The sequence below is a fragment of the Podarcis filfolensis genome (assembly GCF_964270895.1).
Source record: "Podarcis filfolensis genome assembly, chromosome: 9".
Lineage (NCBI taxonomy): Eukaryota > Metazoa > Chordata > Lepidosauria > Squamata > Lacertidae > Podarcis > Podarcis filfolensis.
The window spans coordinates 39,479,583-39,493,892 of record NC_139610.1 but is presented as its reverse complement, the minus strand read 5'-3'; the positions used below and the strand labels follow the sequence as shown (position 1 = coordinate 39,493,892).

General features: G+C 38.2%; 1 protein-coding gene across 4 annotated transcripts in view; it reads right to left on the bottom strand.

Moving 5' to 3' along the window:
- LRBA (LPS responsive beige-like anchor protein) overlaps positions 1–14,310 on the bottom strand; it is a 354,335-nt gene that overhangs the window by 245,693 nt on the left and 94,332 nt on the right. For 2 of the 4 annotated variants that reach the window (XM_083630908.1, XM_083630910.1), the window contains exons 32-34: positions 10,461–10,539; positions 10,024–10,157; positions 6,238–6,299 (exon numbers count right to left, since the gene is read on the bottom strand). In XM_083630908.1, coding sequence (XP_083487034.1) covers positions 6,238–6,299; positions 10,024–10,157; positions 10,461–10,539 — 275 coding nt within the window. The remainder of the gene's footprint in view (positions 1–6,237; positions 6,300–10,023; positions 10,158–10,460; positions 10,540–14,310) is intronic. The other 2 variants (XM_083630909.1, XM_083630911.1) reach the window with 1 other exon arrangement.

The window sequence follows — 14,310 nt, the reverse complement described above, 5'->3', positions numbered from 1 at the left end:
TTAGCACAAAATTCACCTTAAATGGTTGGGTTTTTTAAGTCCTAGTGTGCGAATGAAGCAATAGGATGCCTTGAGGTTGGAGGGGGAGGACGGGGCCCTTGCTTCTGCAGCTAAATTATGACCTTTTAGTTCTTAACATCTGCAGTGGGATACTTTAACTTACAATTGCTCTGCTGTTTTGCCCCCGCCCCCATCAAATAAAACCCCTTACTGAAAATACTGAATTTATATATATTAGAATAAGGCAATTTTTCAAGTGTGGACACTAAAATAATTAAGGGAAATTGAAGCATGTGTGCACACACCAAACAGCAGGACTAGATATCTGTAATTTATGTTAAAGTACTGCTTTGTTTTGCATATGTTCCTTAATATGTATAAGTGTTTCTGGTGTTCAAGAAATTGTCTCCAACATCCTTTAAGCATAGAGAGTCTTATCTTGAACACTACACAATGTTTAGACCAGTTAGGCTAGTCTTCACTCTGATGAATCTAAATGTATGTTTCCTCCTCAGGATCAAAGTTTTCTCTTTTTGGCGTGGGGGTGGGAATGTTCTGCAAGTTGGAAGAAGACGCAAATAGGCTGCATGTGCTTGGTGCCTCTATGTTTGATCAAGAAACCCTTTTCCACCTCCCAGCCCCTATTGGAGTGCTTTTGACAGCACTGAGATTCCTACATTCCAATGTGAAACAGAGAGGAAGTTGTGCTCACGTCACTACGATAATTCACTGTGAGTAATTATCTTTTTGGAATTCAAACATGAGAAGGAAAGGGCCCATCTGAATTTCCAAATCAGCGTCATTGCTTTATAAACATGGCATTTGTGTTCAACCTCCACAGACTTTCCCGGAATTCGAAGACAGAGTTTATAATAAATCCTTTAAAAAACCCACACATTTAAATAAATTAGGGAGTTTTTATTTCCAGCTTGATACTCTGCTATGCCAGGTTGGGAACCTGCGGCCCTCCAATAATTGTTAGACTACAATTTCCATCTGTCCCAGCCAGCATGGTTAATGGTTAGAGATGATGGGAATTTAGTATAGCATCATCTGTAGGGTCACAGGTTCCCATTCGTGTCCTGTGATGAGAAACTGAATTCTGCTATTTTCCAAGTAAGCGGTTTAGCAGTGAAGGCAGAAACATACAGGAGGTCCCACATAGTGATACCAGTTATCCAAGTAAGTAAGTTACGACTTTGTAAAAGATTGTCTGTAGCATATAAAGGGAGAGAGAGGAGATGAGAATGGCATGTCCTGAATGTCCCATTTCAACAGCCCTCTTATTGGAAGCATTTCTCAGAGAAATCAATGACTTAAGTATGTATGATTGATCAGGAGATGTGCCATGCACCAAACCCCACATAACGCACACAGCTTCTTGCTAAATAAGACTTTAAGTTACAAGAATTTGAAATTGTCCTTTTGCTACCACTTTTCATTTCTGGGTGAGGTGAACATTCTAGTACCAAATCAGAACTATAGCCTAATCCTGGATTTCTTTATTGATTTCTATGGGCAGTTTCACTTTCAGCCCAGGGATAATATAACATGGATTTTGCAATGTGAACCTTGAAATTATCTATCCAGACAAAGAAGACGCATCTCAGAATGTTTATTCTCTATAGTTCGCAGTCATCTATGTTTTGAAAAGCTTTGGAGGCTTGCCGCATGGGTCGTACCCAAGATTTCAATGATGTGATTGTTACATGAAAGTTGCATATGGGTCCCCTTGAATTAAGATCTTGTAAGCAATTAGGCTACTCAGATAAGTATAATAGATCACAAAAGCCTTGCCCTGAGTAAGTACCTTAGCTCAGGGGTCAGCAACCTTTTTCAGCCGTGTGCTGGTACACCGTCCCTCAGACCATGTGGTGGGCCGGACTATATTTGGGGGGGAGAAATGCACGAATTCCTGTGCCCCACAAATAACCCAGAGATGAATTTTAAATAAAAGGACACATTCTATTCTTGTAAAAACACGCTGATTCCCAGACCATCCTTGGACCGGACTGGGAAGGCGATTTGTCCGCATCCAGCCTTAGGTTGCCTAACCCTACCTTAGCTTATCACTATGTTTCTTTAAAGTTACAGGTGTATCCACACCAAGTCACGGGTAATTTCAGAGGGAACCTGAGAAATACATTTTTCTAGGCAGCATGCCATATAGTCAAGGTATTTTATTAGGAGTCACTTAAGCGCAGATTTCTGATTCCTTTTCGTGCAGTAAGTAAGTTTTCATAATCCTAACTAGGTACAAGAAATTTATTTATTTTTTAAAAAATGGGTCTACTGGAGCAGGGATTTTACTTCTTATAGCTGAAAGTTGAGGGCTTATTCTAAATCAGATCATCTGAAGTAAAACTGCTGATCTTACATGAGAGTCCCATGACGGTTCTTGCTCTTCCACCACCTATACAAAAGTCTTTTCTTTTGCAATTGTAAGAGCTACATAGAATTTTCACCTATTAATTCAAAGTAATCTGAAAATAACAATTTTAATCCAAAGGAACAGGATACAGATAGGATGGCAGAACTCATAGCCTTTTCTGGATGCGTCATTTGCACCACCTGATATCCTCTCTCAAAAAAGGGTTTAAAATACAAATTGATGTGCAACATCGAACACAAATATTTTAGAGCAGAGAGTATTTTAAAAGACTGAAATTTTAATAAGCTTCAGTACAATTAATTCAGAGAAATAGCTCAGTTAATAGATCTGATAAATAAATCATTGTGCACATGGGAATGTTCACTTACATGCACTTGAATCTGTATGTGCAGCCCTACAGAAATCAGCAGTGTTTTTACTCCAAATAGAATCTAACAATACCTTTATATACGAATGGTGTACTACAGTAGCAAAGAAGTAGATCTACATACATTAAGGACATGATTCATTTAAAAGTAACACGATGCTGAGGATTTCATTCTTTTGGCTGTTTTAATTACTTGGACAGGAAGCTGGGCCCAGACTAGATGGTATTTCTAGTTTCAATGTACTATATGCATTTCTGATAAATGGGAAAAGAATAGATGACCTGGCAGAAGGCTCAGACAATAACATGTGATTTACAGGACATAAATGCAGCTACTATAAGATTTATCTGACAGCCCTCTACGATAGTGGACTGTTGAGTATCCGATGGAATGATTTCTAGTCTGGAAAGTCTACTACTGAGTAGCCATACACATTATTTATTTATTAGATGTTTTGGGTTGAAACCATTTTTAAATGATGCACTTCACAATGCTCAGCCATAAATTTAGCTTTAAACTCTGGAGGGGAGGTAGTGTTATTGGAATGTATGTCAGACTGAATTAGGATGAGCAACACAATGCTTTTATAAAGTGGCCTTGAATGCAACGCTGAGTCCTTCAAAAATGATATTAATGTCAAATAAGCAGGAACACTTTTCTGTTAATATTAAATGCAGAATTCCTTATGTTGCAATAGTTAGATATGAAGGTAAGTATTCAGTGTCAGAACTGAATGTCACTTTAAAAACTGCTTTAGGATGTTGGGTTATTTTTGTTCATTCAGCTGGATTGTTAGGCAGAGCAAAGCAATACTATGTTAAACAACTTGAAATTTTGCCCTCCCGGGGAGGGGGAGCTAAGACACTCCAAAGATACTGGTCAAACATATGGCAGCAAAATACTGCTGAACAAAATGGATTTTTTTACTGTACTACAATACAGAATAATCTTACAAGAGCCTCAACAAAAGTTGTAGCCTTGTCTTTTTAAATCCTTGTCAAAATAATGAACAATTTTTTCTCAAACCACAGGTATTTGGGAAATCATGTGTCAGACAAAGCCTAACACTAAAGCAAGACTAATAGGTATGAGTAAATAATATTTTGAGAGAATTACTGATTAATATTAGGTACATATCATAAAAGTATTAATCAAAGCAGAGATCTAATTTAGCATCATGTCCAACAAATTTGTAAAGTTTTAAATCATGCTTGCAGATGCTTATTTGTAACTACTTTGTATTATTTATGTGATTAAAAACTAGTTTTTGACCTGATCTTTCGATCTTTGGCACTCCTTCCTCTCCATCTCTTCTTAAAAAATTAATTAAACTTTTAGCAAGAGGGTCGCTTCACTTCCCCCCTCCCTTGTCCCACAAAAAGAAAAAAAATCAATCAAACTCAACCCCATCTCCTTCCAGTATCTGTAAAATGTCGAGCTGAAATTCAATTTCATATCTCTCAAGCTTTCATGTAGCAACAGACAGTTTACCTCTTAAGAAAATAAATCACTTCTGTGATTGCCATACTGACCTCTCTGAATTAGGAAAATTCAGAGTGAAAAATGTAATTATCACCCCAGATCAAATCTGTATACATCTGGAGCTAATTTGATTTCTTACACCACTTTTGCACAGTCAACGAAATATTTTAGCTACTCTTTGGTATGAAAGGAGGTTATGGGTTTGGTTTGCTATATTGGTTTATTTCAAGCATTTCATATAAAACCTTATGTTTCACTGCTACCAACTCAACTAACCCACTGCCGTATTCTAACATTAGATTACCATTAAAACAGCACTGTGACATGTATGACAAATAGGCACATTAGAGCATGTCATTTATTCCATTTTAGATTGCATCAGTACCAACACTATCCAGTGTGGAGACACACAGCAGTTCTCAAGGTACACTTCGTTTTGCTTTTTTGAGCCAAGAAACAAAGGGGACATAACTGAAACTTTGTTATTATTTCCAGTATACAGTAAGGAGCATTTGAAACCCAAATAATTTTTATGCATTGAGTGCTAATGTTCAAAATGCATTTCAAGTAGTATATCTACACTTCGGAAGATGACCTTTTTAAAAACAAACAACCAAACCAACCCTATCATGGAAAATAAGAACTGAAATTGGATTAAAACTCTAGATTTTTGCAAGCTTATATGCATTCCAAGAAGAAGAGGAGGAGGAGGAGGAGGAGGAAGAGGAGGATGAGAAAGAAGAAGCAATCCTGTCAACATGGTTCTGACTACATCACTGAATAATAAGGCAACTAGAAACATAACTGGCTCTTCACTAGTTCATTGCAAAAATCCATTAGGTGTAATCTCCAGAAGTAATTGTTTTTATTGCACTTTATTGTCAATGCAGGTTATTGATTTTTCACACCTTCTATGATTCTTTCATTTGTATTCATGAAATGTCCATCAGCACAGTCTAAATACATTTGGCAATATAAGCACTAAAACGAATAAATCGATGTAAAAAAAACATTAATTTTACATTATCCTTATTCGTCAGGCAAGTAAACCATAAGGGCTTTAAATGAAGGTCAAAGGTTTTGAAATGGGTCAAAACCCTTGACCTCTAGACCAATAACCTTCCCATTAAAAAAGGCTATTTTAAAGTTTTAAGTAGGGGAATTTACTACCAGGAAGGTATCATTTTTAAAATGCCAAAAAGAAAAGCTCGATAGAAACCTCATATATAATTACAATGGAGAAAACTAGGAGATGAGTAAAGTGCTATTTGATCTACTGCATACTATTATTTGTTGACAACTCTAATTTTTCAGATTAGATTTTCTGTTAATCAAAGTGAAGTGTAACACTGCTTTTCAGAGCAGCAGACATACTGTGTTTCACAGATCAGAAAATTCAAATAGATGGCAACTGTGGTTGAGTTTTTTCCTCAAGCTAATAAAAAGTGATCAGCAAGGAGCACTATCTATTTTAGAGTTTTTTTACAAACACAAAAAGGCAAAACCTTTTCTTACAATATATCTGAAATACAATTATATTGAATCCATGTCAAAAAACCTTTATTTCACAGATTTACCTGCTTAAATATAAAGTTACTTAATCCAATGTATGCACCATTATTAAAATACTGAAAAAGGTTAAGGAAACCAAAATTTTAGGACATTATCCAACTGATCACATGAGATAAACTAGTTCCTGTAAAGCATTCATCTTCAGCTGGTGGGTCATACCCCAGTCTACTAAGGATGCTTTTTGGACCACTATGTATTTTAGACCTATTTCTTAAGAGAAGGCAAAAGGGAAGGGAAAAAGGGGGGGGGGAGAGAGAGAAAGGACAGTCATATATGGAAAAAAATTAAAAGTAGGGCCTCATGATGTAGGCTAGGGTTAAAGGTGAATCCAGAAAGGTCAAAGACTACTGCTCCAAATCATAATTGCAATTGTAAAGGATTTTTTTTTAGCAGCAACTCACTCTCAAATCAATTGTAACCCACCTGAGAACAAAGTAGCATGACCAGCTCCACAACAGAACTACTAGATTTCATGCACACCAAACCTAAAGAAAAAGAAAATAGAAAAGATATATAGTGATCTACTTGGGTTTGTGTTGCAATTCATATTTAGTACCTCCTGGAAATCCTACCCAAGAGTCTATTTTGTTAGTATTCTCTCTGTATTGTCAGTATGGTTTATATTAACAAAAGGAGAAATCTTACAGCTTCAATTTGTTTTAGCATTCAATCCTAATATATCAGTATAAAACATGCTAAAAGCAGGCACCAGTTTTAATCACTGCCATGCAGTATTTTGATATAAAATGATGCCTTGGAGCTATTTAGCTGAGATTACATAAATATTTGTGTTCCAAGTTAATAAACGCATACATAGCATATGGTATATTGATTTATAGTACTTACATTTCTTCACCTTGGAGTGGGTTGATCATTATATATGCAGAGAAGGGAAATGGCTCTATGACCTTTGCTTTCTCCATTGAGCTCTCTCCCTTCAGCCCTCCAGCTATCAATCAAGTTTCCATTTTGTTTCATGGCAGCAGACATCCCAAACACTCTTATTAGTACTTTGACCCTTGACCCTCACCTAAACCTTAGGGGGGAGGGGAGTGCAAGCAGTACCTATACATTTGTGATTAGTTTATAAACTAATTTGGTTATTATTAGCAATTCACACTTCATACTAGTTTCCTAGTATAATGTGAAAAGGTGTTATCACAGCCTAAGATGGTAGAGTTTCTAGTCATTAACCTGTGCTTCAACATGTTGAGAACTGTTTTGTTTTGGTTTTGCTCCTTTCGGATCAATTATTAATAAAACTAGAAAAGCTAACTAAGTCAGCAATATTCAGCATTTAGTGGGTTAGAAAAATATAAAGTCAATAGAGCTAAAGCTGTAAGGCACCTTTTTACTCATATTCTTCTAAACAAGATGTCACAACAATGTAGCTCCCACTGTAAGCACCATACCTAAAAACATAAAACCAGAAACTCGCCACTCACAATGCAATATAATATAGTCTGCACATCTGTTTCACCACCACACATTGAAATACACAAACCTTTTTCAAAAAGATGACTGCTGTAAAATTTAACTACTAGTATTCGAAACAGTTGCTGAAATTTATTCAAGAACCAAACGTTGGTTCTGGAAATACCCACAACAGCCACATTCAAACATAACAGTAAGCCAAGGGCCTAAACTAAACTGCATGAGCTGCATGCTGGTACACGCAGCATGACCACTAGTACTTTTCCCTTCCCCTGGTGTGAGTAGGTAAGCAAAGTAGGGAAAGCTTATCTAAACCTGGGATCATGGTTTGTGTGCCCTAAGAAACCACAACTGCTAAACAGGTTTAAACCATGATTTGTTGTTGGCTTACTGGCTGTCAATTGTTAGGACAGAGCAAGGCACGATCCCAGGTTCAGATGAATGCTTAGCTGTTCCCTTCCATATTTGTTTATTGCTCATGCCAAGGGAGAAGTAAAGTCGGAGTGATCAGGCTGCATGCACCAGCATGTGCACAGTATGGTTTATTAAGCCAAGAACCATGGCTTACTAATAGGTGAAAGCATACTTGATATGTACAAAATCTTGTTGCAGGAATTTTACAACACAGGAAAGCGTTTTAATACTTCTTTTAAAATGGGCAAACCAAGTAACATTCTGCATTGAACAGGCCTCAGTAAAGAAAGCTTCTTCAAAATGGCCTGTGCCAGTTTTTATTGCACATTCCTCTACTATTCTTAGTTAAATAATAACTGCATGTTCTGTGAAATGGTTGAAAGAAACCAATTATGATGGAATCATAATCCTTCATAATTTTATTTTGTTACCATATCCTTCTAGCTTCAAACAGAAGTGTGTTACATGCATCACAGTGAAATATGCCAGTACTGAGAAACCACATGTTTGTTTCTATGATCTAATGGACTTCCAATTGCCTTGAAGTGTTCTCCTCTCCAACAAGATAGTGCCACATCTGTGCCTACGAACACATCATAGTATCTAGTGCCACTCACTTTACCCCCATGGAAGTTGTTATGTGCTCTAATTTGGAGGCATGGTAGAAGTTACTGGAAGAATCACAGAAACTAGACACCTAAATGAAAAATGGGCATTGAAACGGGCAAAGGGGAAAATCAGCACTGTGAATGATTGTATGCTAAGAATCAATCCAGGAGAGAAGAACAAGGCCTTTAAACCAAATTGTCTAGTTCACAAATCATTTCTGCCTCCTAATACTCTATCTTAATTCTGCCCAGCAAAAGACCACCATCTGCCCGCTTTGTTATAAGGCAAGTTTCTCTGTGCAAATCAGTCTCAGATGTTCAAGGGTACTGTGTGTTTCCTGCTCTCCTGTTTCTCTAGAAACTGCCTTTCCCTCTCATGTTTTTCTACTCTACAAATTGCTTCTCTTGAACTTTTTTTTGCACGAAGTTTTTCTTATTCATTCAATCTGCAAAATACTGAAGAGAACCTGCTCTCAGCCTCTTTGATATTAAAACTATACAGTACCTTACATTGATCAACTTGATACACTTGGCTGCTTCAACCTTTGAAACTGACAGCGCATCTAGATCATACAGACTTTTTGCTGGACAAGCAATGCTAAATACATCCCCCCCCCCTTTCAAATCAGAACAGAACCCATGCCATCATATGCAAGAAGGAATTTTGCCCTTTAAAAGGCACTAAGCTATTCAATAGTCACAAAGGAATAGAAGAACTGGTTTAATCTAATCTTATATCCTATTTATGGCATTGATAAAGATAAGGTGCTTCAGTCAAAGGCAAAAGTTCAACAAAAATTCTAGTCTACCAGTGAACTTGAATTCTTGCTAAACTTTGCCTATGAATGTCTGTTGAAAAATGATAGCCCCCCCTTTTTTAAAGGCTAATGCCACCCAATACTGTTCTGATTCCTACCTCCTACAACTTATAGCAGGGATGGGGAACCTGTTGCTGTCCAGATGTTGAACTCCAATTCCCATCAGTCTAGCCAGCATGATGATAGAAGTTATAAGCTCAAGAGCATCTGGAGGGTCAGATGTTCCCCATCAGTGACTAAGACACCTAGAATGATGGCAAGGGCATCTCAACCTGAAACACTGAGAACCAGGCTGTTAAACGAAACTGGTGAAGTATACAAGCCCTTCTGAGTCTAGAATGGCTGTAACATGAAGCCAATGCAGCTACAATAGGCTACATCTTTGATTTAATGGAGTAATGGCAGAGAAGGAGAACAAAGGAGACAAACAGAGAGGACTGGCCATGAGAAGAACCAATTTAAAAAGAGCATTAGAGAAGGAGAAGTGGATGGAAGAACAGCTTATCAGGTAGAACCAGGGCATTTAAGTTCCTGGGAAGGAAGAAAGACTGGGAGACAGGTAGTTGTGCATGTACACTGGAGTTCTCAGCACCCGCTTTCTTAATGCAGGCCCTTACACCCTACAAAAAGGCTAATTCTTGATGTAGCATGAGGGTCTGCAACAGGAACAGGGGGGGAAATGACAACTCCAATATGTATATATCACCGTATATACATATCAACCTTTGGGGATCCTACCCATAGTAGATGAAAAATAATCCTACGATTTAGATAAGAGAATATCATAGAAGCAAGTTAATAGGAAAATTCTAGTGGGATTTGGGTAATGCTTAAAGAATTCCATTACATAAAAAGTAACATTAAAACTTCGTCCTTTTTGCATTTTTAAATATTAAAGTATTTAACCTTATAAGGAATTAAAGGGGGGAACTTACTTGTACCTTCTATCAGTAGCTCTTGCCCATGGCTACCCAAAAGAGTACGTGACAGGAAAGGAGCAAAATCCACAAATATCTCTCTCAGAAGTGGGGCAGCCTTTTCCAAAGCATGCTCAAGCCTTTCTGTAATGCTAAGAGATTGACAAAGTTGAAGAGGGGGACCCCAGGAAGCTAAAATGCTGCAAGAATATGAATATATGTGCACAAAAGTACAAAATGCATCAACAGGAGTTCCCAAACCAGTTGCTAAACACCACTGTGCTTTATTTCTTTTTAAGTTACAGTAGTAGTGATAGAAATCTAAAACTTCCTATTGACCTCAAATGAAAGAGCACAATCCACTCCGAAGTGAAGAGTGAGTCCCATAATTACTTAAATAAATAGGAAAGTGATACACCCCGGTTCAAGAAAGTTAAAAGTTATTTAAAAAATACCTCATGTTTGAAGCAGAATCCTCAGGCACAGAAGAAACTGTAGGAACAGATGGTAATCTTGAATTTGACGATCCACTGCCTGCAGAAGATTTTAATAGAGCTTAGATAGCATATTAGCATATGAAGCTTCCTTAAATGGATTCAGACCATGGGTCCATCTAATTCAGAGCTGTTTACTGAGACAATACTCTGTGGTAACAGCTCTCCACAGCCTTAAGCAGAGATCTTCATTAGTTCTATTATCCAAGATCCTTTTAGCTCAAGATACCAGTTGTAATGTCAGGTGAGTGGTCCCACCCACCAGTCCAAATGGGAAGTAGGGGAGATAAGGATCTGGTTGTTGGGATCAACTTCCTTGACAGGGTTAAGCTATGACCTGTCTGTATCTGCACAGGAAGCAGACAGGTCACACACCCTGATTCCATGCAATGAATGCCCCCAAATGCACATGTGGGCTTGATATTACCTGTATTAATTCTCACATTTTTATTTGATGTACACAGCTCCCTCTCTAGCTTTGCAACATTTGTTGCAAAGATGCTGCTTAACAAAGTTCCTTGTGCATCAGAGGCCTAGCGTTTTCACAAAGTGGAGTATAGGCTTTTTTTTTAAAAAAAGCAAGTTTGCAGTACCCTTCTGTTACATTGTCCACCGCAAATCAACTAGCAGTCCTCCATGTTGCCAGAAGTGTGCCTGAACCACTATAAATTCCAAACCACTGAAACAAGGTCAGCAATAAATATGAAGACATACTGGATAACACTTGCAAACATGTTGCTGTTGCATACCCTACCACCTGCCATGACACTAGTACCTCTTTAGCATTCCATATGCAGCCATATCTAGGCACTCAGCCTTCAGTGGTGGTGCCTCAGAAATATGTCCACCATCACATATATCTTTTGAAAAATAGTCTAACTTGGGGACAAGAGTGGGTTGGGAAAGAAGGGTGATACAATGCAAGAGACAATTTCATCAGGGAAAGTCAGGTCACTGACTTTTTGGACACAACAAAGAGCTAAAATAAGGATGCCAGATGCTGTGGGAGGGGGGAATAATGGTTTGCTATTGTTCTTAGTTTCATTATGTGAGATACACACCACACACACACACACAAACATTATAATTTTATGTTGAGAACCACCTTGAGATCTACAGATGAAGGGTGGTATACAAATTTAGTAAATAATAATATTAAAATCTGAGATAATTTTTTCACTAATAGCTTGCAGGACTTTCCAACAGAAGCATCCATGCCAACATCTCTTCCTTCAGGTCAGAGACTGTTGACTGACAGATTGATTGTTTTCATAACATTTATACACCGATTGATTGTAAAAACAAAAGAAAACCTCAAAACAGTTTATAAAAGATAAAAACAGTACAATCGATAGAAAATTACAACCCTACTTTAAAATATACAAAAGTTAAAACACTAAAACTGATTAAAATGACCTCAACTTTTCTAAGCACCTGGGTAGGCTTGTCTAAACAGGAATGTTTTCAGTAGGCGCTAAAAAGAGTACAGTGAAGGCACCTGCTTGATCTCAATAAGCAGGTAGTTCCAAAAAGGAGGCACTGCCACAGTAAACAATCAAGTTCTTACAAATGCAGAACAGGTATTATGTGGTACCTGTAGTTGTGCCAGTCGAAGCGGTTGAGTGGGCACATGTAGGGTAAGACACACAATATAACACACACATACAATTATACACACACAAACACATGAGTTTGCTATTGTGTGGACAACATAGCTTAATTCTTAATATAGACCTGGAACAGTGGTTCTCCAATTGTGAGACAGTCCTGACACTTTTTCTGTACCTTGGACCGATATATGAAAAAGTAACGATGTATGGAGTCTTAACATTTTATCATGCTAGTTGCACTTTTGAGAGGAAAGATGAAGAGGAGGAAGAAAGAAGTCCCTCTTATTTTTCTTTCCTCTAGAAACCTTGAAATGTTTTGGGGATCCTATTTGTTTAGAGCTTGCTAACCCCAGGCAAAATTTAAGAGTAAGCACTATCAGGCAAAGAATCTGTTTTCTTCCGAAGAGAAAGTATTCCTAACCACCTTGGGTAGCTAACTTTGACAAAAAGTATGAACTGCTATCAGTTAAAACTTGCCTCTATGTAGCAGGCCTAGGAAATAACCTCAAAAAAAACCCTACTAGCATTTTTGTTCAAAGTGAATAAGATAAAGTTGTTCCAATAAGAGTACACCTGTGATCTTAAAAATTTGTTTGCTCCTCAGAAACATAATTGCCAGGTATCAAATAGTAATTGGAGGGGCTGAAGCATGTAGCAGAATGAAACCTTGCTAAAGCTTCAAATATTGGGGCGCAGGTGGGAACAGACCAATTCCATAGTGACCTGAACTATCAAAATAGGATGCCTCTATTTGTCCAACATACGATGGGTGGACAACACAAAGCTTGAGATGTGTTTCTAATTATTATTTGAGGCTCTGTCCATTATTTTGTTCTGCTGTCAGTGGATAACATTGCCCCAGTTTTTGCTGCCATGTTTCCTAATGAGTAGAAGAATGCCAGTCACAGTAAATGGCAGTGAATAGGTGGGGAATCTATAGGTGAAGAATCCATAAAAAGAGGTACAATGAATTGTATTATTGTAGAGTTGGAAAGGGCCCCCAATTGTCATCTAATCTAACCTCCTGCAATGCAGGAATCTTAGCTTAAGCACCCATGACATGACAGATGGCCATCCAACCTCTGCTTGAAAACCTTCAATGATGGAGAGTCCACCACCTTCCAGGGGAGTCCATCCCACTGTTGAACAGCTCTTAACATCAGAAAGTTATTCCTAACGTTTAGTCAGAATCTCCTTTATTGTAAATTTGAATCCACTGATTTGGGTCCTACCCTCTGGAGCAGGAGAAAACAAGCTTGCTCCATCTTCCATGGGACAGCCCTTCCAATATTTGAAGATGGCAATCATACCATTACTCAAGTCTTCTCTTTCTCCAAGCTAAACATACCCTTCTCCCTCAATTGTTCCTCACAAGGCTTCCAGACCCTTATCTGAATCAGTCTAAGTAGAAAGTTGTGCTCATTTTCTGCTTGCGGTAGACGGCAACATGGTAGGCTGACTTTGATGCAATGCCAACATGCAGTTTAGCAATTAAACAATGGGTAATATTCAACTAAGTTTTACTCAGAAACACTGAAATTAATTAATATGACTAAGTTAAGTCCATTGATTACACTACTCTGAGTAAAACTTAGTTGAATATCACCTAATGAATCTATTTGAGCCACTGGCTCAGACACTCCCTACCGCTCTCTAGCATGGCCATCAGGAGATTGGAAGACTTTTCTTCTGTTTTTAATTAATCACAGTTTCCCATGCCATCCAAACCTGGCTAACTATGACTAATGTTAATTATGCTTAGTGGAAAGAAGCCAACTAGTTTCTGAAGCAGGCTTGCTTTCACTAACCATACTTAAGATTAATCACAGTTTAGGGACGCGGGTGGTGCTGTGGTCTAAACCACTGAGTCTTGGGCTTGGTCGGCGGTTTGAATCCCTGAGACGGGGTAAGCTCCCGTTGCTCAGTCCCAGCTCCTGCCAACCTAGCAGTTCGAAAGCATGTCAAGTGCAAGTAGATAAATAGGTATCGTTCCAGCGGGAAGGTGAATGGCATTTCCGTGCGCTCCTCTGGTTTCGCCAGAAGCAGCTTAGTCTTGCTAGCCACATGACCCAGAAAAACTGTCTGCAGACAAACGTCGGCTCCCTTGGCCAGTAAAGCGAGATGAGCGCCACAACCCCAGAGTCGTTCGCGACTGGACTTAACTGTCAGGGGTCCTTTACCTTTTTTAACACACTAAACTG